Source organism: Hyperolius riggenbachi, chromosome 2 (genome assembly GCF_040937935.1).
Source record: "Hyperolius riggenbachi isolate aHypRig1 chromosome 2, aHypRig1.pri, whole genome shotgun sequence".
Lineage (NCBI taxonomy): Eukaryota > Metazoa > Chordata > Amphibia > Anura > Hyperoliidae > Hyperolius > Hyperolius riggenbachi.
In genome coordinates, this window is record NC_090647.1 from 279,480,997 (window position 1) to 279,507,703 (window position 26,707).

A 26,707-nucleotide genomic window follows, 5' to 3' on the forward strand; every position below is an offset into this window, starting at 1 on the left:
TGTAATTTTTATAGAAAACGACAGTAATACAAATAGATATTCTTACGAAATAATAATAGTTCACCTGAGCGAGGCAGGATTCGTTGCTACGGGCAGGAGACGCCAAACCCCTTTCCTTTGACAACGACGCACACTGAATCCTCCCATCCGCCATGACGCGCAGGGAAGGCTGCTTGTTGGGGCTGCAGTAATTGGCGCATTCCGCGCCTGTGGCATGACGTCTCTTCCGCGGTTGGGTAGACTGGGACGTCAGGCCCGCACTGCTCGCATCTGAGGTCGCTTCTGTCGCCGCATTCCGGTGCTTGTGTCGTGCGAGTGGCCGCGGTGCCAGCTGGGAGGCGTGAGATGGCCTACGACGGGCACGGCTTCAGGAGACGCAATGAAGCTCCGGCCGGGCTATGAGCGGTGAGGACGTGTACATATTCGCCAATCGCCATAAGATCTTGGCAGAGGGTATAACTGTGACAACTTCAAAGCAGGATATAGTTATAGTTACATGTATCAAATTTGGATGGGGAGTGTATCTTCGCGTATATAGCTATCTGTATACCTTTCAGTACCTCGAGTGCCTGATATAGAGACTGCAGTAAGTTGCCTTTGTCTATACAGTGCTGGTTAAATAATTAGATACTGGGAAATGAAATAACATTAAAGCTCAACTAAACAAGCTGTTGTCTAACCTGAAAAGTGTGTTCACTTCCTGGTTGGAAGGTGGTTAAAGGACACCTGAAGTGAACGGAATATGGAGTCTACCATATTTATTTCATTTTCAATAATGCAAATGGCTTGGCTGTCCTGCTAATCCTCTGCCTCTAACATTTTCAGCCATAGACCCTAAAAAATTATGCTAGTGAGGTGTTGGACGGTATTTTTACTTGATTTGCTGCACGCTTGTTTCAGGTCGATGATAAGATATTATTGATTCATGGATCGCAAGATGCCAGGCAACTGGTAATGTTTAATAGGAAATAAATATGGCAGTCTGCATATCTCTCTTACTTTAGGTGTCCTGTAATGGCAATTAGTGGTGCAGAGTATCATTATACTGCTTTTATTAGTCTAGCGCCAATATCTCCTGTAGTTCTGTACGTGATACAAAACAGCCAATAGGGAGCATAGATACATGAAAAGTTTAAAACAATCATCAGCACAAGTACAAATAAATACAACTGTTGCGTAGTGTGAGACACTACCATTTCTGGTAGATTCAATAAAATACAACAGAAACTTTATAGAAGTGTGACTCCATTTTGGAAACACACTCTCCTCATACGTGACAAGCATTTTAACAAGCTGTTAAAGAGGAGCTGTCAGCCATACTATCTCAGGGAAAAAAACAAATATATAAGTAGATAGATACTTGCTCTACATAATATATGTATTGCACTGTCCACGTTATGATTCCTGTGAATTTCATAAAGGAAAAGTAGAGAATCCTATTTTAGACAGTTTCCATATTTACTGTGGCTATTTTGAAGCCAGTCGTGATGTAATATCCGCCCTTAGTCTCCTCTACCTGATTTTCCCGCCCTTCACTATAGAAAGTGCATCTTTTCAGCCTGAGAAATTTTGGCCAATCAGAGAGGAACAGAGGTGTGGGAGGGGAAAACAAGAGGGAAAGAGGCTTCAGCCAATCAGGCTGCATTAGTTAAGTCTGAGAGGAAGTAGTGAAGCAAAAGACAGCCCAGCATGCCCTGCAACTTCTCTTTTGTGTACCAAATGGGAGTCATGTAAACTGGGTAATGATTATTTATCAACAAGAAAAGTAATAGTGATTTTTAACTTTTGGATTGCCTGATTAGCATCCTTATTACTTGTTTACCAGATAAAAATAATTGATTTTATGCCCGACAGTTACTCTTTTATGTTCATTTTGATAAAAACATTGAATCCAGTGACACTACTTACAAGACCTCTGTCATGAAAATCTTAAAATTTTAAATATATAAACATACAATGAAGTACTGTAGTCTTTTCTTCCAGAGTAAAATGAGCCATAAATTACTTTTCTCCTATGTTGCTGTCACTTACAGTAGGTAGTAGAAATCTGACAGAACCAACAGGTTTTGGACTAGGAGAGAAGTAAATTATGGCTCATTTTACTCAGGAAGAAACGTACTTCCTATTTGTATGTGTTTTTTAAATTTTAAGATTTTCGCGACGGCTCCTCTTTAAAACTAGGGCTCTTGCGATGTTTTTTAAACTATCACTTAAAAACCTCAATTTTGAAAGTCCATTCTATTGATAAGCAATCACTGGATGGGAGAACAGAGATTAGTACTTGGTAATAAATGGCTGTATAGCTGTGTACTGTATCAAGTGGTACAAAACTATCGGAAGGAAGACATCTGATTTAATAGGTAGTGGTACCAGGTGGTTACCCAATTAAACAATTGATGTCAGGGAGATATCGTTCTTATGCCAGGCATTCATTAAACTGAGAAGACCTATTGTACCCTAGATCTGACCATACAGTGAAGTAGAATAACTTCCTGATAGGAAGTGATGAGAAGCAGTCATTGGGAGTATACAGAAAAATAGGGCATTCTTGTCATTGTTTCCCCTTCATTCCCACAGATGTGTCCACTCCTTCCCTGTGTAGCAAATGGGTCAGTACAATAAGCTTAGCCTGGTAGTCTTGTTTCCTTGTTATGTACAGAGTTCAGGATAAGTCCTGAGCATTGCAACAAATGGAAAGCTGAATGCTGGGAAGTTCCGGTACAGTTCCTTATACTTTAGTTGGTAGAACACTGGACTTCAAAAATAGTTCTGTTTTGCTTGTAACTTTGATTCATAGCTAAGACTAACATACCCTTCTTCCTAAATCCAGGGCACGTAGCAGTGAGGCCAGTCATTTAGAAGAGGAGACGTTCAACATGCAAGCAGCCTCCGTACACTCCCATCACACTGGAAATCCTGATGGATCTTCAACTGGTCTTACTCTTCCCACCACACGTTCACCAGCTGAAGGTTCCTGCAATACTGGAGAAGTAGCAATAAATCTCGGTCCTGCAAATTCTGAGAGTGCAGGAAGGACTGGCTCTAGACATAACAGGCCAACCATACGTTTACACAGTCGACATAGTCACACAAATGCTAATTCCAATGAGGCAGGTGGACAAGAAGACCCCAACAACACAGCCAGTAGAGAAAATGGCAACAGTATTTCAGAGGTTCTCCATGTCTACCAGTGGCTGGATAAGAGTTTTCCATATATTTTAATCTTCAGTGCCAAACTTATTGTTCAACATTTGGCAGGTAATGTTTAGTTTTAATACAGAGATTCTACCACAAACTCAAATCCTGTATGGAGCCTATTTCCTAAGAAATATTGCTAATTAGCGACAGGGCAGTGAGTAAGTAAGCTAGTTTCACTCAATAAACCTAAACAAAATGTTGCTTTGTTACAGACTGCAGTATGTTCAAAACTACAACATTCCATAATTTAAAGCAGGGCTGTGGAGTCAGTCGAGATGTTGGAGCAATTTTTGTGTACCTGCAGTTGGTGGTTTCATAAACTGAGGTGTTGGATGATTTTTGTATGGACTCCACAGCCCTAATTTAAGGATACCTGAAGCAGGAGAAAAAAAATAGATGCCTCATTAGAGGGAAGCTTCTGGATAATCCAGAGACTTTGTTGATCATCCTGTATCCCACTGTTCCAGCACAGGTTCCCTGTAAGCAAATTCGACAGAGGCATGTCTGATATGTTTTTGTGGCCATGTTCTTGTATGACCACACTGTGCAGGCACGAGTACAGTTTGTGCTTGCCCAGTTGCTTGAAGACACTCATGAACAGCATTTTTCTCCGTGTAATAGTGGCTTCATGCAACTAGGTGTGCACGGACAGCACTCACAGTAACGCTCATACAAGAATGGAAGTGCAGCCACGGAAGAGAAGAGGGCCCCAGCCAGCATCAGTGGTCCTGTGAAAGATCTGGTAAGCCTCTGGAGCATACAGAGGCTTCGCAGTAAGGTAAGTAGCCAACTAAAATAAATGTTTTCCTCACAAGTTTTCTTTAGGTACTATTTGATACATTTTCCTTTGCTGTTTGATAGTCAGGCATACTATTACTAACATTGAGACCGCTCCAAATAGTGTCACTACTATCGAGGCTATGGAGTCGTAGAAATTTTGTCTACCTGGAGTCTGTCGGTGGTTTCATAAACTGAGGAGTTGGAAGTCGGAGTCGGGTAATTTTTGTAACAAATCCACATCCCTGGTAAGTATTAGACTAAGGGAGTCAGAGCCATTTTGGGTACCTGGAGTTGGAGGTTTCGTAAACTCAGGAGTCTGAGTAGGAGTCGGTTGATTTTTCTTTTTTTTTTTTGTACCGACTCCACAGCCCTGACTACTGTCTATGTAGGCAAAAGAGTGAGGGCTGGTGCACACCAAGAGCGCTTCTTGAGCAGTTTTAAAACGCTAGTGCTTTGAAAAGCACTTGGCTAATGTATTCATAAGGGATTGATCACACCAGAGTGTGATTTTTTTTTTTTCAAATGTAAACATGGGTCCTGCAGCATTTCTGGGGCAATTCAGCCTCAATGTTAAGTACAGTATAGGAAAAGTGGAAAATTTCTTTAAAAAAAACAAACTCTAAAGCAGCGATTTTCTAAGCTCTTTTTTTTGGGAAAGAAAAATCTACACTAAAATGCTCCAAAAATTGCTAGGCACATACCTGGTATCGCTTCGAAAAATGGCTTAACGTTTTGATTACGCTAGTGATTTTTGGTGTGCACTGGCCATGACTGATGAACAATTTAAACTGCCACCTCGTTGTTATTATTGTAATTGGGTTTTGCCATGTTTTAAAGCTGAACTAAAATCCTGGGAAAAAAGCTACAAGTTCTTTAAGGATGGTAACAGAATTTGTGTTCCTTCCCACAACTTCCTCCTCCATATGAACATTTAAAAATAAATCGGAAGGGTGCTGGTGTATGTAGCCATTCAGGGCCTTTGGTGTAGACCAGTGGCTTTCAATAGCAGTGTAAAAATGTTTTATTGAATCAACCATCTCCTGGAACACCAACCCCACCCATTTTTCCACATGTTGGTATGGGCCCTGAAGCATGCTGATTCCAGACAGACAACACCCCACTGGCCCGTTGCTGAAAGGCATTCAAGCGTGTAATGCTGTGTGACTGCTGTGTTATTGCACACTTGACAAGAGGGATACTACCTTGTACCACAGACTGTTCAAGTTCATAATGACTGGGGGGGAGTGTATATATGCGATTTTGAGCACCTGTTTACTTGGGCACCAGAGTCTCTGGATTTCCCACATTATGTTTAATTTGGCCAAAAGAGGTATAGGGGTCATGTAGACACCAGTAATTTAATCTACTCCCTTGTTGCCTAAGCAGTCTTTTCTTTTCCCTTCCTCGCATATTTGCCCCAGAGTTAGATGCACTGTAAATTACTTTTGCCTGATATGTAGGCATCACTTACACTTTTGGACTAGCTAGTAAACCTCATCGTGGCGTGTCAATAGTATTGGCATAGTCCAACCGCCAGATTAGCCTGCACTTAAATAAGCAGGCCATCCAACATTGATCCATAGGCCCTTTACGGGGAGTGCTTTTGAAAAGAGTAAAGGAAACCTTTAGAATTCCCTGTGGGATAAAGTACTGGTTTAAAACCTCTTGTAAGAGGTTCAGAATTGTCAAATTGCAAATTCATACTATAAGTGATTAGCTACATAGGAATTAAGTTATATGAAGTGCATTTTACTTAGCCGCTTATTGTACCTGTTATATGTATGTATACATATGTATTTTACATTTCATGCTTTATCTTGGTAGTTCTTGAGCCAATATCTCCTTGGTCCTAATGTCACTGGTCATGCTTTGTATATAATGCCAGCCATACACTATACAAACGCATTTGACATCACAAGAACCGCTGTGGCAGTTCTTGGTCATGTTGAACATGGTGTTCAACATGACCAAGAACTGCCACAGCGGTTCTTGTGATGTCAAATGCGTTGCTGTTGCAAAACACGATCTTTGCCCAATTAGATGTTTTCATCTAATCGAATGGTCTAATTGGGAAAACAAATTGTATAGCATATGGCCAGATTTAATGGGAAATTAAGTGGAAGGGCTAAAGAATTATTCCAGCCATTGCTAATATTTATCCATTTGTCCAATGTTTGCCCAATGTTTCTTCTTTACTCATCATTTCCTATTGTCTCACTGCTGTCAAATTGGTTATTCATTCTTATTTTGCCAATAATAAAAATACAAAAAGTTAAGCTGAAACTCCATATTGTGTGGGAGGGAAAAGCCTTTGGGTCAGATTTCCTCCTGTATCTGTATTTTCTGTTTTGAAAGGACTTTATCTTCTTTTTTGTTTTTGTTTTTTGTATCGATTTTTTTTTTCTTAATTGGACCATATTTATTTTAACTGTTTTTTATATTTTTGTTTTGATATTTAAACTGCTTTTTATTTTATTTTTTTATTAGGCATTTCTGTTGGAATTGGTCTGCTAACAACTTTTCTATATGCAAACAAATGCATTGTAAATCAGGTTTTTCTAAGAGTAAGTAAGCTCCTGTTCGAGCAAGTTTGTAACTGTTACAGCCACAGAATGCAATCATTTGTGTTTGAAAACTGAAGTCACCAATTTGAGTTTTAGGGCTTTATGAAATTGTTGTTTACATTTGCATTGTGTTAGGTTCCAATGAGACTTTTTTGGTCTCAGCCACCCACTGTATTCCAAATGACAGGAAAGGATCTGTAAAGTAGGCAAATAGAGAAGCGTGCAGTTAGAAAAACGGAGTACAAAGGAAAACCATTTAAACATCACATCAAACCTTAAAATGTCTGTGTACATAAGACCGAATTCTGTTGCATAATTTAAAATCATTTTTGCACAAGTGATGTTTCCAGTCTATGTCCTAATCTCCTGCTATTGTACTGATACTACAGGAGAGAAGTACAAATCCTATTGAGACAAATATTAACTTTCTGTAAGACAACTTCTACCTCCATATTGAGCTGGGAGTTGCCTTTTTTTATTGCATACCATGTAGCTGTTACAGTACCTTCCACAGCAATCCATCAGTCATTCTGTATTTTATGACTCCGAACATTGCTCTTAATGTATGCTATGCATGGTGATCTGCATTCGGGTATGTTTAATAGTAAAGCCAGTGGCCTGATCATATGTAGAGCAGGCTGTTTAAATGGCGGGCCACATACTCCCCTCAAGCTCTTGCTGTGGCCAGTTTATTTGCTGTGTCGCCACCCCCAAAAGACAGGACATTACTGCTCTGCTCCCACCAGACCAAGACTCCCAGTAGCTAGGCCCCCATGTCCACAGAGTTGGATGGCACTGGTGAAGAGTATTGGGAATAGCATTGCCAGTCTTTTTTTGCTTTTCCAAACAGTGTGTATTCTATTAGTGTGTAGATCCCACCCCCCACCAAACATTTACTTTCTCATGCCTATCCCTGATCTCCCTTCCCTAATGCTTAACCTCTCCTGATGCATAACCATTATCTTCTAGCCCTAACAACTAAAGCTACCCCTGTAAAGGGGCTGTAATCCATTGGAGCAGGACTTGAGTGCCACCAACAGTACTTGTTTTGCAGGAAACCACAAACATTCACAGGTGGGTTAATTAGTGTCTCAGCAGAGCTGATTAACTATCTCTGTGGATTTCCACAAAACAAGCACTGTTGGTGGAACTTGAGGACATTAGAATAGCCAGTGATGCAGGTAATCTGTGGAGTAGTTATTAAGTAATATGAGACTACATTTCTCTGATATACAGCAGGAAAATAACAATCCAAACATTACAATGGCTGAAAACATTGTAGTTTGAGTTCCATTTTACTTTGCCCAGAAGTAAGTGTTTGGTATAGTTATGTTTAAATCTGTTTTCTAGTGACTTCTGTTTTGATGCCACATCCAGTATGGACAAACGTCAGTACGGCTAACCATTACTGCATGAATCCTTTTAATCTTTTTCACTCATTCATATGGCCATATATCTTCATTTGAATGTTGTTTAACTGTTATCTGAATTGTTACTTTCTGTGCTGTATGGCACCCATGTGAACAATTCGGAACCATCAAAACTGTAGAAATATTATGTTTGGTTCCTCTATCTACATATTATTTAATTGCCCCAACAACATGTGTGAAGGGCTGTTATGTCCATAAGACTCAAAGCACATAGACTTATCTCAGATGTATATATGGCTAAGGTGTGGAATGTTAGAGGAAAATTTGAGTTAAATGCCAGACTCAACAGGTGACTTTTCAGTATGAAATGGTCTTGAAGGGTAGGAGCATCATGACAAAAGGTCCTGACTTTAAAGGTGTTTTTTTTTTTTTTTGGGGGGGGGGGGGGGACTCTGGGGTGATCAAGTGATTAGATCCTGTTGATCTGAGGTTTGGGGATGTGTGAAGCAGTTGCAACAAGTCCTTCAGGTGTCTGGGGTCTAAATTGTGTAGAAATGTAAATGTTAGGGGAATTTTGAAGAGGATTCTCCATTGTATGAGTGAGCAAAGGATTGGTGTTGTGTGGCAATGCCAGGGTTGGTTTGAGAACAGCCTTGCAGCAGCATTCTGTACTGACTGCAAGTGATGTAGGCCTTTATTTTGGAAGGCCTGCATAGAGGGCATTGTAATAGTCCTTGATGATTTAACCGTGAACTGGGGTTGGAAGAACCTCTAGGGGTATGAGGTGCTTTCAATTTTTTTTTAAGTTTTTCCTTAGGTGAAAAAAAAATTTTTTTTTTTTTTAAGAGGGTTGAAATCGGATTCCTGAAGTTTAATGCCCCATCAATCAGTACAGCTAAACTGCGTGCATAAAGTCAGACCTATTCAGGTCTGAGCGCCTTACCCTCAATGGGGCTGATTGAGACTGGAACTGATTTGCTTTGTGGTAATGATATCTGATTAAACTAGTACAGTACTCAGTGTTCTCTACAGAATAGTTTTTTTATTCCAGCTGGGTGGCATGAAAAATTAGCCAGGTGGGGAGGGACAGGGAAATACAGGGGCCATTGGTTCCATAGGGACAGACAGTGCAACTGGCTAGGGCCCCAGAGCTGGCTGATAGGCCTGAAAGTCTCCCCCCAATTGATAGTGCTCCCTCAGTACCCTTGCAGAGTATCAGTGTGCTCCTCTGACACATGATTGCTTGGTGCTGCTGTGTGCACATTCAGACACACACACCACACGCACACATACACTCCTCAGATGAGAAGCTTACCTCTGGTATGGCAACAGCATGGGGGGACAAAGCAGGGCCAAACAAGAAAGTTATGATTAAGTTGATAGGCGAGATGCACTTACTTGAAGCTCTCCACTCTGTGCATCAGCATTGTACCAATGAACAGTGCTGGTTCCCCAAGAGTTTGCTGCCTGAATTACATTATTTAGGTTTGCGCGATAGTGATTCTGGCAGCAAACTCTAGGGGGCAGCAGCATTGTACCCTGGTACAGGAGACTCTCTCCTCTTTCTCACACTCTCTCCCGATCTGTTGCTGACTTGCATGACCAGAGCTGAGTGTGTGATCCCACCCCTTAATTATTCACTGCGCTGCTGGCTGGTTCCACCTCCTCTGTAGAGAGCCATGACAGCCAGGCGTTCACCAGGGCTTGGGGAGAACACAGGTATTGAATATTATGATTCCAATTTCTCCATCGACTTTGGCAATTGCAAAATGATGTAACATTCTACTGTGGTTACTTGGTCTGTCTCAGCAGCCACAAGATTAGAAAGTAAAACATCCATATTACCTTTTATATGGTATTATCACTGTATTTTTAATTATACATTTAAACATTTCATTTTCTGCTTACTTATACAGGACAAGTATTCCAAAATGCAGTGCATTTGGTTATTATTTTTCTTATCTGGCTCCTCAGTCCTTTTATATTACACCTTTTACTCTCAGACACTTTATTACAGGTAAGTCATCCAAGGATCATCCTTATATTAACTAATTATGTAAATTACCATTGCTATTTATATGTTGTTTGGCAACATGTACAAGAGGTAACCACATATTAATAGTTTAACCTTTTGAAACCAGAACATTATCAAGGCAAGCTGTAAATGGATATAGCCTGTGCATGTTTATGTTAAAGAAGAACTATTAGCCATCATATGCCCCCACACAAAAAATACATATGTAAGTAGATAAATGCTTGCTCTACTTACATATCCGATGTATTGCACTGTCCACGTTTTGGTTTTCTTTTTATTTTCAATTTTTACTAGTCACCTGGGAGGGGCCATTTTGTGCCCTCCAGTTTCAAAGAACCCCCGCATCCCCCTCCTCCCCGCACTGATTGTGAGCACAGCGACGAGGGTAAAGGCAGCAGGCACAGACTCGCCTAACAATGGATCCAAGCGCTGCTGTTCCCATCTACCATTCTCTGCACTGTGTACCATCTTGGAGCCTTGGGGCATGGGGAGAGAAGGAACACAGTAAGATTGATTTTAAAGTTTGGATTTGCCTGGTTAGCATCCTCTTGACTATTTTAATAGCCTGCACTAGAAAATCAATTTGTATTTACTGCCTAACAGTTACTCTTTAACCATTTCTGCTGCCCGGACGTGAAGCTCACGTCCGGGCGGCTGCTCTGCTGCGGTGGCGTGCGATTGCGCCCCCGGTAGGCCTGAGATCAGTGAACGGGAACATGGTTCACAATCACCGATCCGTGTCCCCAGCAGAAAAACCGAAGCGCTCTTACAAGAGGCTTCAGTCTTTCTGCACGTAAAATTTTCCGCTTCATCCTTGTGCTTCCAGTTAGCGAGAAGCACAAGGAGAAAAAAACTCAAGGTGGCCATCTTGTGGCCAAATAGTAAAACTACATCTACATTTTTTACATTACAATTTACACACATAATAACATTAAAAATTAACTGTTTGTTTATTTCACACACCAAAATATTACCCAAATAAAATTTTTAATGGAAGAAGAAAAATTACAATAAAAAAAGTCACCTAAGGGTCTGAACTTTTAAAATATGCATTTGAAGGGGGTATACTACGAACATTTTTTAAATTATAAGCTTGTAAATAGTGATGGACGCAAAACGGAAAAAATGCACCTTTACTTCCAAATAAAATATTGGTGCCATACATTGTGATGGGGGCAAAATTTAAATGGTGTCATAACCGAGACAAACAGGCAAATAAACTACATAGGTTTTAATTATGGTAGCGTGGATTATTTTAAAGCTATAATGGCCGAAAACTCAGAAATGATTTTTTTTCCATTTTTTTTTTAGTAATCCTGTTAAAATGCATTTATAAAAAAATAATTCTTAGCAAAATGTACCACCCAAAGAAAGCCTTATTAGTGGCAGAAAAAACAAGATATAGATCAATAAATTGTGATAAGTAGTGATAAAGTTATTAGCGAATTAATGGGAGGGGAAAATTGCTCTGATGCATAAGGTGAAAAATCCTCGTGGACTGAAATGGTTAAACAGTTCAGGAGCGGGTTCCGCACTGGGGTACATGCAGTAAGGGCGCCAGTGGAAGCCGCCAGTAAAATATTTGTAAAATTACTGATATACTACTATTGTGCACTGGTTAATACCGATAGTAGAATATCTGCTAAATTACTAATATTCTACTATCGCTTTACCTAACCTTCCTCTCTCACTAACCCTCCCCTCTACCTACTACTTACACTAACCTGCCCCTATTCACACGTAACTTTCTCGCTACTTCCTTGTTTGATTGAAAAATCAGGTTGCCACAAATTGCTGTATTTATAAAACGGCAATCTGATATTTTTTTATTTATTTATTTATTTTTGGGGGGGGATGCCAATCAGTGCTTTAATTACCTTAAACTGGTGTCCCACAGCTCCAACCAGGTGAATGGAGATTGCAAGTTTTGAATGGCTATTCACCAAAAAAACAGGGTGTGACCATGACTTTTGTTGTGTGCACTGTTTTAAAGTACCTTAAAGTGTACCTGAACTCTTGCAGAGGACAGAAGGAAAACAGAGAAATGCCCCCTGAATGTATTTAGAGAGTTTAGCCTGTTTAATTCCCCCTCATTTGTGTCTAATTACAGGTTATTTGATCCTCCCCGTGTCACATGACTGCCCCGGCAGATAAGCCCATTTGAAAGCACAGGCTGTAAACAATATGTCTGCTTGCACGAATCAGGAAACCATGCAGATTTATTTTAGGATTTATATCAGCTGTAACAAAGAAATGTTGTTTTGCTTAAAGGTTATTATGCTGTTGTATATCTTTCAGAGCAGAGAGTAGTTCTGAGTGATACGGTACCAATTCTACTTTGAACTTGCCCGTGTCTCCCTTTTTTTAAAATTTATTTTATTTACTTATTTTTATTTAATTTCATTGCAATGGTTAATAAAACAGTGCTTGTATTTGTGCACCCAGGCAGCAGCTCTTTTGAGAATTAGTATAAGCCATAACATCTTTGTATGGCTCTGCAAACACTAAATTATAGGAGGATAGGTATGAACAATTTAACAGATTCATCAAAGTCATTGTTTCTTTGTGTGGGTGAACAGCAGCAATGTCAGTGTGAAGTTATCTGGCTGAGACTTTAGAATACATTTTCAACCCATAAAATGAAAATGGGAATGAGAATGAAACACTCCAGGAAAGTGGTATTTAACCACTTGCCGACCGCGCACTCATACCGCGCGTCGGCAAAGTGGCAGCTGCAGGACCAGCGACGCAGTATTGCGTCGCCAGCTGCAGGCTGATTAATCAGGAAGCAGCCGCTCGCGTGAGCGGCTGCTTCCTGTCAATTCACGGTAAGGGGCTCCGTGAATAGCCTGCGGGCCGCCGATGGCGGCTCGCAGGCTAAATGTAAACACAAGCGGAAATAATCCGCTTTGTTTACATTGTACGGCGCTGCTGCGCAGCAGCGCCGTAAGGCAGATCGGCGATCCCCGGCCAATCAGCGGCCGGGGATCGCCGCCATGTGACGGGACGTCCTGTCACTGGCTGCACAGGACGGATAGCGTCCTGTGCAGCCCGGAACACCAGGGGGGCCAGGTAGGAGAGGGAGGGGGGGGATTTCGCCGCGGAGGGGGGCTTTGAGATGCCCCCCCCCGCAACACCGGCAGGCAGGAGCGATCAGACCCCCCCAGCACATCATCCCCATAGTGGGGGAAAAAGGGGGGCGATCTGATCGCTCTGGATGCACCCTGATCTATGCTGGGGGCTGTAGAGCCCACCCAGCACAGATCACAAATAACAGCGCTGGTCCTTAAGGGGGGGTAAAGGGTGGGTCCTCAAGTGGTTAAGGGCTGGTTCACACGGACAGCTGGTGGCGTCGGGGCAGCCGGAAGCCGCGTCATCCTGTGACGTCTTGTTCAGGGGCGGCGTTACAGCTATCGTCGGCTTACCGTCGCGATCAGCGGGTTTCGGCCCCGCAAGGGGACATGAAGCGGCGATGGCTAGGCAACCCTGGACGTCGCTTGCGGCTTCTAGGGCTGGCTGAAACGACGTGTTAAATCGTGATTTGAACGCTGCGTTTGCGCAGTCGACTGTAATCACAGGTAACCGCGTGATGCTAAATGCTCCCATTCACTTGAATGGGAACGTTTAGCCGATGAGTCTCGAACGCTTGGCAGTAAACGCTGCCAAGCGTCCGTGTGAACCAGCCCTAAGTTAAGTTCCACAGATTATTTGCCATAAACATATTTCAACTTCAGGTGAACAGTGTTGCAAAAAGGCAACCTGTTCAAGCTTGCTTTTCTGTGCCCAGTGCTGATATCCGATCTATCTTTGAGCTGTAAGGTCTTTAATTATATTGTGTAATGCAGCCTCCTGAACTCAGCACAGGGAGATCAGATTTCCAGGTGGTTGTCAGCTTCAGCTGTAGGAAGTGGAAAATGGTGTGTGCTGGGTTGTTCTTAACCAATCTGCCTTATTGCTTTCTCAGATGTAGTGGTAGGAATATGAAGGCACTAGCTGATAGCTGCAATTCTATCAGTCGTATGTTAACAATAGTACTGCCATTACCTTGAAAAATTGGCTTTGGTTTATTGGTAATTAAGTTAAAAACCTTTTTTAAATTAGTGCCGCTGTTCAGATTTGGGCAAAAGTCAAACTTGTCGTGGATAATTGGTCATTTGGTTTGGGAAAGTCATATCTGTGTAAGGCCTGGTTCACACTGCAAAACGCAATCATTAAATTACCTATCAATTGTGCAATGCGCAGAGCAATTGCCCTCTGCGTGAACCAGCCCAGCCCTCATAGTTTTGTCTGTGCGAGATTCTGTGTACATTATTGGATTTCTGGGTTACTCACCTGGTGGTGAAGGAAGATGGATCACGGCGACATCCCACGACGACGAGCGCGCCCTTATCCATCTTCCTACTGGTGGGTGTGTGCAACTTCACGTGACGGATGCAAATGGGAAGTCAAGCAATCGCAGTACTTGCCGCTAAGTCGCTGGGGATCTCAAAGATCCTATTCGCCGAGATGTCATTATCGGCATGCGGTGCTAAACGTCCGTGTGATCACAGAAATGACCGCTTGTTGCTCAAAAAGTCAATGGTAGTCGGATAAGTCATCGGAAAAATCGTGAGGTGAGTATGGGCCTTTAAGTTGGTTAATGTGAATGAGGGTGTCGCTTTGTCCCATCCTGGCCATCTGTAATCCACATTCTTATTAATCCCCCTTCCCAAATGTTGAAAGGCGTATGGCCTGGTCTGGCACAGGAAGGAGGGATTTAAGTTGAATTTTTTTTCTCTTTCACACAGACATTAGAGTGACCTTATGGGAGCTGGTGAGAAAGCAAGTAGCAGGAAGGTAGACTAAAATAAATCTGCTTATGCAGATTCCAAGGTCATGGTGCAAAGCACAGTCAGTATTGTGAGGATCAGCATGTATATGAGAAGGCAAGTGGTACAGCTAAAGAAAATAAGTTGTGCATGAACCGGAAGACAAATTTGAAATGGGTGTATATTTAAATTGCTACATTTAAGTTTTTGAAAAGCATATTTACCTTTCTGCATGGAGTTCCACTTTAATGTTGTCCTTGAAAGCTGAGGCTGTTCTTGAGATTTATACATCCCAGAATATTCAAAACGATTTTTCTCTTGCAGCTTGATTTTCATGAACCCGACCATTGGACCTTTGCAGTTTTGGGATGTTTTGTGGATTGTTGGTATCACAGACTTTGTTGTGAAATTTTTCTTCATGGGCCTCAAGTGTTTAGTTCTGCTGGTGCCTTCTTTTATATTGTCACATAAATGCAAAGTAAGTCCTTGTCTCTTCTTAACCTGATTAGATAATTTAATAACACTATTAAAAAGACCAATATCGCAAAAAAAAAAAAAAAAAAAAAAAAAAAAAAAATGAAAATCCCTTTGTATACATACTAATAAGAGGTTTATCTGTCCTAGAAAAAACTTTGAGCATCCTCCATGAGGAGCTGTACTAGTCCAAAACCTGTCAGAACATTACCTACTGTATGCAACAATTTTTTGCGATAGTGATCTTGTATGCTGGCAATACATGTATCAATATCACTTGTATCAATATCACTTGTATCAACAATGTCTTCCATAAAACTATTGCTAGGTACAAGAACTATGGTTTAAAACAGTTTCAACTGAAAAAAAACCTGTTTGAACCTGTATTTAGTGCCTGGCAAGAGGAAGTTGACAGGTAGGCAGAAGGTCTATGCCCAGCACCCTCACACTCCTCCCTGCCTCCTCACAGGTAGTAATGAACTACTGTGGCAACGGCTGGCAGATCACTCGTGAATGAACTGAACTGTGTAATATGTCAGCGCTGCGTAATATGTTGGAGCTTTATAATTAAAATAAATAAAAGTAAACTGTGTGGCTTTCATTGGCCCGAGCACAGTCGTTGTGACTGGCAGTGTGTTTTGGCCAGTGAAAGCTGCATAGCTCGGTCCATTTACAAGTGACTTGTCACTACCGGGGAGGATGCTGGACCTGCCCAAACGTTTTCCCCTGCGGTTAACAGTTTAAAGAGGAACTCCAGTGAAAATAACGCAATGAACAAAAGTGCTTAATTTTTACGATAATTATGTATAAATGTTTGCACATTGTAAAATCTTTCCTCTCCCTGAGTTACGTTTTGACATTTATCGCATGGTGGCATTTTTACTGCTGGCAGGTAATGTCAGTGGAAGTAGCTGCTGCTTGCTTTTTTTGCAGTTGGAGACAGCTGTTATTTCCCACAATGCAGCAAGGCTCCCACAGTGTGATGTCAGTACCATGGTCCTGCCATTACACTGTTGGAGGGGTTTCAACACAATATCAGCCATACAGTGCCCCCTTATAATCTTTTTGAGAAAAGTAAAAGATTACTCATGGGATATGTGGTATTGGCTACTGATTGGGATGAAGTTCAATACTTAGTCACGGTTTTTCTTTAACCACTTAAGGACTGCAGTCTTAAAACCCCTTAAAGGAAACCTAAACTGAGAGAGATATGGATGTTTCCTTTTAAACAATACCAGTTGCCTGGCAGTCCTGCTGATCTCTTTGACTGCAGTAGTGTTTGAATAACACACCTGAAACAAGCATGCAGCTAATCCAAGAGGGTAGGGAAAGAAACAGAGCGCTCCGTAGTGCTGCACTATGGAGCGCTCTCTGTTTCTTTCCCTACCCTCTTGTTTTTGACAGTTACTGGCACCAACCAGTCCAAGAAAGCAGCGCCATGTGCATTCTTAAAGGGCCAGTGCTATTTTGTTTGAGCGCAAGTTTTTTTTCTTCTTCTATACAGCTAATCCAGTCTGACTTCAGTCAGAGCAACTGATCTGCATGCTTGTTGAGGGGCTGTGGCTAAAAGTATTAGAGACACAGGATCAGCAGGAGAGTCAGGCAACTAGCATTATTTAAAAAGGAAAAATCCATATACTTCTCAGTTTAGGTTCCCTTTAAGGACCAGACACTTTTTTTTCCTTTCAGACCACTGCAGCTTTAACGAGTTTATTGCTCGGTCATACAACCTACCACCTAAATGAATTTTACCTCCTTTTCTTGTCACTAATACAGCTTTCTTTAGGTGCTATTTGATTGCTGCTGTGATTTTTTTTTTTTTTAATTTTTATTATATTCATCAAAAAAGACATTAATTTTGTCAAAATGATTTTTTTTTTTACTTTCTTAACTTTAAATTTCTATATACATTTTTGTCCAAATTTATTGTGCTACATGTCTTTGATAAAAAAAAATCCAATAAGTGTATATTTATTGGTTTGGGTAAAAGTTATAGCGTTTACAAACTATGGTGAAAAAAGTGAATTTTCCCATTTTAAAGCATCTCTGACTTTTCTGAGCACCTGTCATGTTTCATGAGGTGCTAGAATTCCAGGATAGTATAAATACCCCCCAAAAGACCCCATTTTGGAAAGAAGACATCCCAAAGTATTCACTGAGAGGCATGGTGAGTTCATAGTAGATTTTATTTTCTGTCACATGTTAGCGGAAAATGACACTTTGTGACAAAAAAAATAAATAAAAAAAAGTTTCCATTTCTTCTAACTTGTGACAAAAAAAATACTTTGGGGTGTCCACTTTCCAAAATGGGGTCATTTGTTGGGCGTGTTTACTGTCCTGGCATTTTGGGGGGCTCTAAATTGTAAGCACCCCTGTAAAGCCTAAAGGTGCTCATAGGACTTTGGGCCCCTTAGCGCTCCTAGGCTGCAAAAAAATGTCACATGTGGTATCGCCGTACTCAGGAGTAATAGTGTGTTTTGGGGTGTTTTTTTTTACACATACCCATGCTGGGTGGGAGAAATATCTCTGTAAATGAGATTTTTTATTTTTTTATTTTTTTTATTACACACAATTGTCCATTTACAGAGATATTTCTCCCACCCAGCATGGGTATGTGTAAAAATACACCCCAAAACACATACTACTTCTCCTGAGTACGGCGATACCACGTGTGACACTTTTTTACAGCCTAGGTGCGCTAATGGGCCCAACATCCTATGAGTACCTTTAGGATTTTACAGGTAATTTTGAAGCATTTGGTTTCTAGACTACTCCTCACGGTTTAGGGCCCCTAAAATGCCAGGGCAGTATAGGAACCCCACAAGTGACCCCATTTTAGAAAGAAGACACCCCAAGGTATTCCATTAGGAGTATGGTGAGTTCATAGTTTTTATTTTTTTGTCACAAGTTAGCGTAAATTGTTTTTTTTTTTTTATTGTTTTTTTCCCCCACAGTGTCATTTTCCACTAACTTGTGACAAAAATTTAAATCTTCTATGAATTCGTCATTCACCTAATGGAATACCTTGGGGTGTCTTCTTTCTACAATGGGGTCACTTGGTGGGGTTCCTATACTGCCTTGGCATTTTAGTGGCCCAAAACCGTGAGGAGTAGTCTGGAAACCAAATGCCTTAAAATTCCTGTTCAGGGGTATAAGCATCAGGTGGTCTATGAGGGGCCGAATTTTGTGGAACCGGTCATAAGCAGGGTGGCCTCTTAGATGACAGGTTGTATTGGCACTGAAGTGCAGGATGTTCTCAAATCGTGACCTGGATATGGCAGCAGAGAACATGGGCATGTGATGTATTGGGTGCGTAGAACAATAAGACCGCAATGTAGTCTTTTTGACTAGACCAGGCATGGGCAAACTTGGCCCTCCAGCTGTTAAGGAACTACAAATCCCACATTGCATTTGCCTTTATGAGTCATGTCTGTGGCTGTCAGACTCCTGCAATGCATTGTAGGATTTGTAGTTCCTTAACAGCTGGAGGGCTAAGTTATCCCATGCCTGGACTAGACCCATGTTAAGGAGAAGGCCCCAAAAAATGTTACATTAGGAAACTTGGAGTGGTTTCCACTGAAAAGGCTGGGCATGGTAGCTTCTTAAATTGGCGGTTGCGTATTGTGTGGCATAACGGTTGGTCTCACCCACAATTAAGTCGTAGAGACCAGCAGTGATCAAAAAAAAAATTCTGTCACTGCAGTGAGGCGGGTGAGGGTTTGGCCGGGTGATCAGAAGCCCGCAGGGGGCAGATTAGGGCCTGATCTGATGGATAGTAGTGCTAGGGGGTGACAGGTGGTGACAGGAGGTGATTAGAGGGGAGAATAGATGCAATCAATGCACTAGGGAGGTGATCAGAAGGGGGATGAGGGGGATCTGAGGGTTTGGGCAGATTAGGGCCTGATCTGATGGATAAGAGTGCTAGGGGGTGACAGGTGGTGACAGGAAGTGATTGATGGGTGTCTCAGGGTGTGATTAGAGGGGGGAATAGATGCAAGCAATGCACTGGGGTGGTGATGGGGGGGGGGGGTCTGAGGGCCATCTGAGGGTGTGGGCGGGTAATTGGGTACACGCAAGGGGCAGATTAGGGTCTGATCTGATGGGTAGCAGTGACAGGGGGTGATTGATGGGTGATCAGTGGGTGATTAGAGGGGAGAACAGATGTAAATAATGCACTGGGGAGGTGATCAGGTGGGGGGTCTGAGGGCGATCTGAGGGTGTGGACAGGTGTTTGGGTGCCCGCAAGGGGCAGATTAGGGTCTGATCTGATGGGTAGCAGTAACGGGGTGACGGGGTGATTGATAGATCAGGGTGTGATTAGAGGGGAGAATAGATGCAAGCAATGCACTGGCAAGGTGATCGGGGGGGTCTGAGGGTGATCTGAGGGTTTGGGCGGGTAATTGGGTGCCCGCAAGGGGCAGATTAGGGTCTGATCTGATGGGTAGTGGTGACAGGGGGTGACTGGTGATCAGTGGGTGATTAGAGGAGAGAACAGATGTAAACTATGCACTTGGGAGGTGATCTGAGGGCGGGTCTTTGGGCGATCTGAGGGTGTGGGCAGGTGATCAGCTGCCCGCAGGGGGCAGGTTAGGCGGGTTGACGTTGTGGGTGGGCAGAGCCTAATAGCGGCGGATGCGCGCGATCCCCGGCTAATCAGTCCCCCAGGTACTGCCGCCAGTCGGCATTAGGCAGTCCTGAGGGTGCCACTTTGCCGACGCCCATAGGTAGTGGGCGGTTGGCAAGTGGTTAAAGAGGAACTCCAGTGAAAATAATGTAATAAAAAAAAGTGCTTCATTTTTACAATAATTATGTATAAATGATTTAGTCAGTGTTTGACCATTTGTAAAATCTTTTAAATCCCTAATTTACATAATGACATTTATAACATGGTGACATTTTTACTGTTGACAGGTGATGTAGCTGCTGCGTGCTATTTAGAGTTGGAAACAGCTGTAAACAGCTAATTCCCACAATGCAACAAGGTTCACAGACAGGAAACTGCCAGGAGTATTGGTCCTTAGTTTCTTGTGGGAGGGGTTTCACCACAATATCAGTCATACAGCGCCCCCTGATGGTCTGTTTGTGAAAAGGAATAATTTCTCATGTAAAAGGGGGCATCAGCTACTGATTGGGATAAAGTTCAATTCTTGGTCGGAGTTTCTCTTTAAGTATTTTAGTTGTGGTTTTTTTTTTTTTTTTTTTTTTTTTCTTTATAAACTTATAAATAACTGTTTATCAGGTTTCCCAGTTTCTCAACTGTTACCTGGTCCAAGCTTCTTGGGCTATTGAACAAATGACTGAGATCTAGAGATCAGTTATGAGCCTACTTTACACCTTTGAAACATGTTGCACTAGATAAGGAATCTATTGGGGCGCATAGCATTTTCTTTTGCCTTAATAAGTAGCCCAAATATGAAGCTCAACATTATTTCTCACAATTTCCCTAACATCAACAAGTTACCGTTATTCCTTTGCCACTGAAGATTACGGCAATGTTATAAATCTAAAATAATAATAAATCCTTACGTTGCTTGATGCTAGCTGGTACTTGACACTTACCTTAAGCTCTAAATTAACCCTACTCTGATGACACTACCTTGAAACAACACCTCACTAACTGGCACCTTACCAGGAAAAATGGTTAAAAAACCCAAAAACTATTCCAAGTAAGGAGTGCCATGAAGCGTATGCTGCTTTAAAAAGGCCTGAACCTTGGCACTATATGTACTATTAATCTCAGCACCGATAGATCTCACAATAGAGCACTGTAGTCTTCAAATGAGATCTTGCAGGCCACTTTTATTAACAATGTCGTTATTCTTCTCTAGGGCTATTGGTACATGTGCATAGAAGAGGTTGCACAGTATTACTGCATGCTTGTATCAACGCCAGTATGGTTCCGTTATTTGATTGATTATGGGGCTGAAACCAGTGGAGCGGAATGGCATTTTGGTGTTTTGTTGGCTTTGCTCTACCTCATCATAAAAGTAAGTTGGAGACATTTTGTCTGCCTGCTGTGTTTAGTTAATATATGTTTTAAGAAGAACAAAATATTTGTGATAATTTAGAACAGCTTATCTTCATGCCAGAAACGGCTAATCATGCAGCTCATTGACAATGTTAAAAGGGGAACTTTAGCCTAAACAAACATACTGTCATTAAGTTACATAAGTTATGTTAGTTAGAATAGATAGGTAATATAATCTTTTACCCACCCCGTTTTAAAAGAACTGGCAAATGTTTGTGATTCATGGGGGCTGCCATCTTTGTCATGGGGGCAGCCATCTTTTTGGTTGAAAGGAGGTGACAGGGAGCATGAGACACATGATGTCCTGTGTCCAACTGTCCTGTGTCCTGATAACCCCTCCCAGCTGCACGCGCTAGGCTTCAAATGTCAAATTAAAAATGTAAAAAAAAAAAAAAAATTGCACCAAAACAGCAGAACGAGAACATCATCATCAGAAATCCTATCATGCTTTGCACAGCATCAGGGGGAAAATGCCCAGGCATTTTTCTTCTGTGCAGCTAAAAATGAGGCTTGTATAAGAGAGACAAAGTTCTGATGCTGTGAAACTGTTAAAGAAACACCAGGCCTTTTCAGTGCTGCTAAATCGATTTTTAGTCTGGAGGTTCACTTTAAAGGAAACCAAAGACGGGGGAAAAAAGGTATTATACATACCTGGGGCTTCCTCCAGCCCTATGCGCACGGATCAGTCCCACGCCGCTGCCTGCAGCTCCGGTATCAGGTCCTGTAACTTCCTCCTGTTGCGGCCATTCTGCGTAAGAGGAAGGGCGCTCTCTACGTATCTCTCCAGCATAGCTTTAGAAGTAAATATGCAGATCACGGCCCAGTAAGACAATGTCTGCTTTGCTCACTAGGGTTTATAAACTGATAGCTGTAGTACTTAGTTATTAATTTACATGAATGTAAGATGGAGCTAAGTGAATGCATCCAGTTGTACCTGAGTTCTGTGGGTAGAGCTGCCTTAGAGTACCTGAGACAAAACTCTGGTACAAAATTAGATACTTGCCTAAAGAGAGGGAAGCCTCAGGATCCTATTAAGGCTTCCCTCCCTGCTCTGCTGTTCCCTGTCACTGAGCGCACAATGAATTGTCGCTAATCCCATCTGGGCCACACAGCTATTCTTCCTCCAGCGTGGCTGTGCAATAGCTGACCCAGCCTGCGCATGTGCAGTAAGCTGGAGCAGCGGGCTCTGTGTGATACTGCACATGCGCAGGTGGGTTCACGCGGCTAGTGCATGGCCCCGTTTCAGGAAGATGAGCTGCGCACTCGGGGGTGCACTCAGCAACGGGGGGCTTTAGATCAGTGAGGAAAGCCTCAATAGGATCCTGAGGATTCCCTCTCTTAAGGTAACTATCTGATTTTGATCCCCGAGCTTCTGCTCAGGATCACTTTAACATGCAAATTCAGGTGTCTCATTAATGATGTGTAAAATGCCTCTTTCACACCTATTGTAGTGATGTAAAGGTAGATTTGTGAAACATGATTATATATGCTTTGCCATCACTTACAGTATAAGAAATCACTGTGTCCATTCAAAGATACAGGGCCTTGAAATGAGCAGTACTGTGATGCTACACTGTTTCAAGTAGATAGACATTTTTCTCTGCTGCCTTATCAGATCAAAGGCCTGATGCATGAAAGGCCTCATGTGGCACTAATAGGATAACAGGCAGCGCTCCCCTGGAGTTAGGACCGGTAAGATTGCCATGCACTACCTGCGCACGCCAGAATTGCCAGCCTTTTGCGCATCAGACCCCCAAGTCTGAATGGAGAAGATAAACAAAAATGTTTATAAGCCTGAAGTAATTCCTCATTTTCTGTACTTTTTACCTGGTTTATAAGTTTGTTCTCATATCCAGGGCCGGATTTACCATAAGGCACTGTAGGCACGTGCCTACAGGCACCTGATGATGGAAAGGCGGCTCACTCCCCTCCCCAAGTACATCCCTCCTTCCCTATGCAGAGTCCTCATGAGAGTATAAATGAGAGGTTACTCAACCTGCTCTCGGCATTCCACCGACAAGATCTCCCTTTTGTCGGGCACCTCTAGCTACTTAAAGGGAACCTAAACTGAGGATATGAGTTTTTTTCCTTTTTAAAATACCAGTTGCCTGACTCTCCTGCTGATCCTGTGTCTCTAATACTTTTAGCCACAGCCCCTCAACAAGCATGCAGATCAGGTGCTCTGACTGAAGTCAGACTGGATTAGCTGCATGCTTGTTTCAGTTCTGTGATTCAGCCACTATTGCAGTCAAATAGATCAGCAGGACTGCCAGGCAACTGGTATTGTTTATAAGGAAACATCCATATCCCTCTCAGTTAAGGTTCCCTTTAATATTGCGGTTCCTCTATCTACCTTATACTTGGGGGCACCTCTTGCTACTTAATATTGAGGGTACTTCTCAATACTTAGGGCCACCTGTAGCTACCTGGCAGGCAAGGGAAGTAAGGGAGAAATGACAGCTGGGACAGCCAGCACACTTGTGGTGTGGTTGGGTGGGGGTTTGTAGGTTCATGGAGGGCAGAGTCTATGGCGCCAGGAAGTCTGTACCTGTAGGCTCCTGTGAGGTAAATCCGGGCCTGCCCACATCTCTACCATGATGCACTTGCTATGCTGTTAAGAGTGCAGAAAAGTAGCTATTTTTTTCTTCATGAATCTGTTGACTGTATGAAAAACCTGACTAGGTTACTCAACAATGAATTCCTCACCTCCTATGATTTCTGAAACTATTATGTAAAATTACCTGCATACACCTAGTCAGTTGTTAATTTTATGTAGTCTGGTACAGGACCTTAGCAGAGTGCAGGGTTTGGTGATAAGGAATATTAAAGAGAACCCAAGCTGAAGCTTTGGTGAAAAATCACACACTTTCCTGAGGAGAGGGAAGCCCCTGAATCCTCAAGGCTTCGCACGCTGTCCTCCAGGCCTCCGCTGCTGCCAGGGACCCTCCAGCTGATCGGGGCCGCTTCTAGCACAGCTGTGACAAAGCAGTAGCAGTACAACGCACTCGTGCTTGAAGAGGAGTGCGGCACCTATAAGGTGACCGACAAGCCCAGAGGACACCGTGGGAACCTCTAAGGGCCTGTCTCTACTTGTCAGTTTTTCTTCATGAGTTGTCTGACAGTTTTGCATTGCTGCAATAACACAACTGATTCAATATAATTACAATTCAATATAAACACAATTGACAGCGATTCAATATAATTTTCACAAATCCATACCTTTGCAAAAGAGATTAAAACATAACATTCATTCCGACTACTAAAAACCCTTAGCCTGTAAAAATACGGCTTCCATATACAAACTGGGGAAGAGAGAAGGGAGCACACAGAGCCCTGTAAATGAAGCCATTGAGTTTAGCTCACTACATAGGTTCTCCCTATTATCCAGGTAAGGTTGCCAATCAAACACACAACACCCCACCTATAAACCTGAAACACTTCACCCAGGAACTAATACTAGGGGCTTCATTCACAGGGCTCTCTGTGCTCCCTTCTCTCTTCCCCAGTTTGTATATGGAAACTGTATTTTTATAGGCTAAGGGTTTTTAGTAGATGGAATAAAAGTTATGTTTTAATCGGTTTTGCAAAGGTATAGAATTGTGTGAATTAGTTTTGCATTGCTATCAATTGTTTGTTTTTTGCATATGAAAAATGCACTCTAATGTAAATTAGCCATTGATTAACATTGTTTCTCAGTTTTCCTGTGCAGAAAATGCACAGTAAAACTGACAAGCGGAGATGGGACCCTAAAGGATCCAAAAGCTTCCTTAATCTTAAGCAAGTAAGTGATTTTTGACCCAATTTTCAGCTCGGGTACAGTTAACCACCTATGTGTGCTTGTGCTAGTTAGTGATGGTCATGTCTACACAAACTCCTGGAGAAGCATGTGATCAGTTTGGTCAGGTGATAAATATTTATATAAAGTCAGCGCAGGTCTATAGTAATACAGCTTTCATCATTTTCTGGTATACAGGATCTTCGAACAAAAAGGTAAAGAAGCAAGGCTTACCAGATTCCAACAACCCACATTTATAAGGTTGTAAACGAGTTTGATAGATGGTCCACAGAACTTTCAAATGGTGTCGTTTCACCAGCGATGTTGCACACCACAGATTCCTCCGGAATATATTAGATATCCTGAGGTCGCAGAGACTCGCCAAAGAGGAGTCCAGTAGGATAGTGACATGAAAGATGTACGGCACATCTAAGTGTAAACCGTATTTATTACATAACAAGTAAAACAATTTAAAAACAAGGATAAAAGAAACTCACATACGGGGCCCGTGCACTGGGAACCCCGATCATTTTATGTGCGCTACTTTATCGAGGTTCCCAGTGCACGGGCCCCGTATGTGAGTTTCTTTTATCCTTGTTTTTAAATTGTTTTACTTGTTATGTAATAAAGACGGTTTACACTTAGATGTGCCGTACATCTTTCATGTCACTATCCTACTGGACTCCTCTTTGGCGAGTCTCTGCGACCTCAGGATATCTAATATATTCCGGAGGAATCTGTGGTGTGCAACATCGCTGGTGAAACGACACCATTTGAAAGTTCTGCGGACCATCTATCAAACTCGTTTACAACCTTATAATGTGGGTTGTTGGAATCTGGTAAGCCTTGCTTCTTTACCTTTTTGTTCGAAGATCCTGTATACCAGAAAATGACGAAAGCTGTATTACTATAGACCTGCGCTGACTTTATATATTCATTGCTTGTGTGGACTTTTGGACATTGTCCTTCTTGGCTGCGGTCGCCTTCTGCCTTGGCGTTGACACTTGTTGTTTATAGGTGATAGATATTTAATTCTCTGATTTGCTAGTCTTGATCATGTGCTAAAGCAGGATGTGATCACAGCAAATCAGAACATTGCAAATCTACCAGCTGATTAACCAAATCACATGCTTCTCTATGAGTTACAGACATGACCACCACTAATGCTAGCCTAAAGACATTCCAGCAGCAAGAGTAAATTTGCTGCTTAGATTTCAGTAAGGGAGGTATATGCCCACTTTTCTAATTTCACCTATATGACCCAAATGTTAATATTTCAGATGATAATCTTGGCACCCATCTGACTGTTTTTTGTGCTTAGTGTTAACCTAAGTTTATCAATGTAACTAACAGCCAGCCCTGAATAAAACAACTTTACTTTTTCAGCTTTTTGTCATTTTTGGACAATGGAAAACAACTGCAGAATTCCTGAAAATTTTTTTCAGTCGACATGTAAGTAGTTGAAGTACATTTTTCATTTGCATGGTATTGATCACAAACTAACTAGTAATTTAAAACCTTGTTCAGGCTCATGCAAATTGTGGAGTATATCATAGTTTGCAGTGAACAAAATTATGTGTATTTTTATATTGTCTAATTAGCCTCAGAAGGTAGTCGGGGAGCTAAGAAACGCCACCAGCCAGTCTCTTGGTCTCAGCACAGAGCTGACCCTGCC

General features: G+C 42.0%; 2 protein-coding genes across 3 annotated transcripts in view; one reads left to right on the top strand and one right to left on the bottom strand.

Moving 5' to 3' along the window:
* The window catches only part of LOC137546374 (uncharacterized), a 485,946-nt gene extending 485,617 nt beyond the window's left edge, over positions 1 to 329 (bottom strand). For both annotated transcript variants that reach the window (XM_068268752.1, XM_068268753.1), the window contains exon 1: positions 65 to 329. The gene's annotated coding sequence lies outside the window, so the exon portion shown is untranslated. The remainder of the gene's footprint in view (positions 1 to 64) is intronic.
* Positions 136 to 26,707, top strand: part of RNFT1 (ring finger protein, transmembrane 1) — a 33,395-nt gene continuing 6,823 nt past the window's right edge. Inside the window, exons 1-7 of the mRNA XM_068268754.1 lie at positions 136 to 405; positions 2,831 to 3,258; positions 6,466 to 6,542; positions 9,829 to 9,929; positions 15,080 to 15,233; positions 21,058 to 21,216; positions 26,419 to 26,484. Coding sequence (XP_068124855.1) covers positions 380 to 405; positions 2,831 to 3,258; positions 6,466 to 6,542; positions 9,829 to 9,929; positions 15,080 to 15,233; positions 21,058 to 21,216; positions 26,419 to 26,484 — 1,011 coding nt within the window. The 5' untranslated portion in view covers positions 136 to 379. The remainder of the gene's footprint in view (positions 406 to 2,830; positions 3,259 to 6,465; positions 6,543 to 9,828; positions 9,930 to 15,079; positions 15,234 to 21,057; positions 21,217 to 26,418; positions 26,485 to 26,707) is intronic.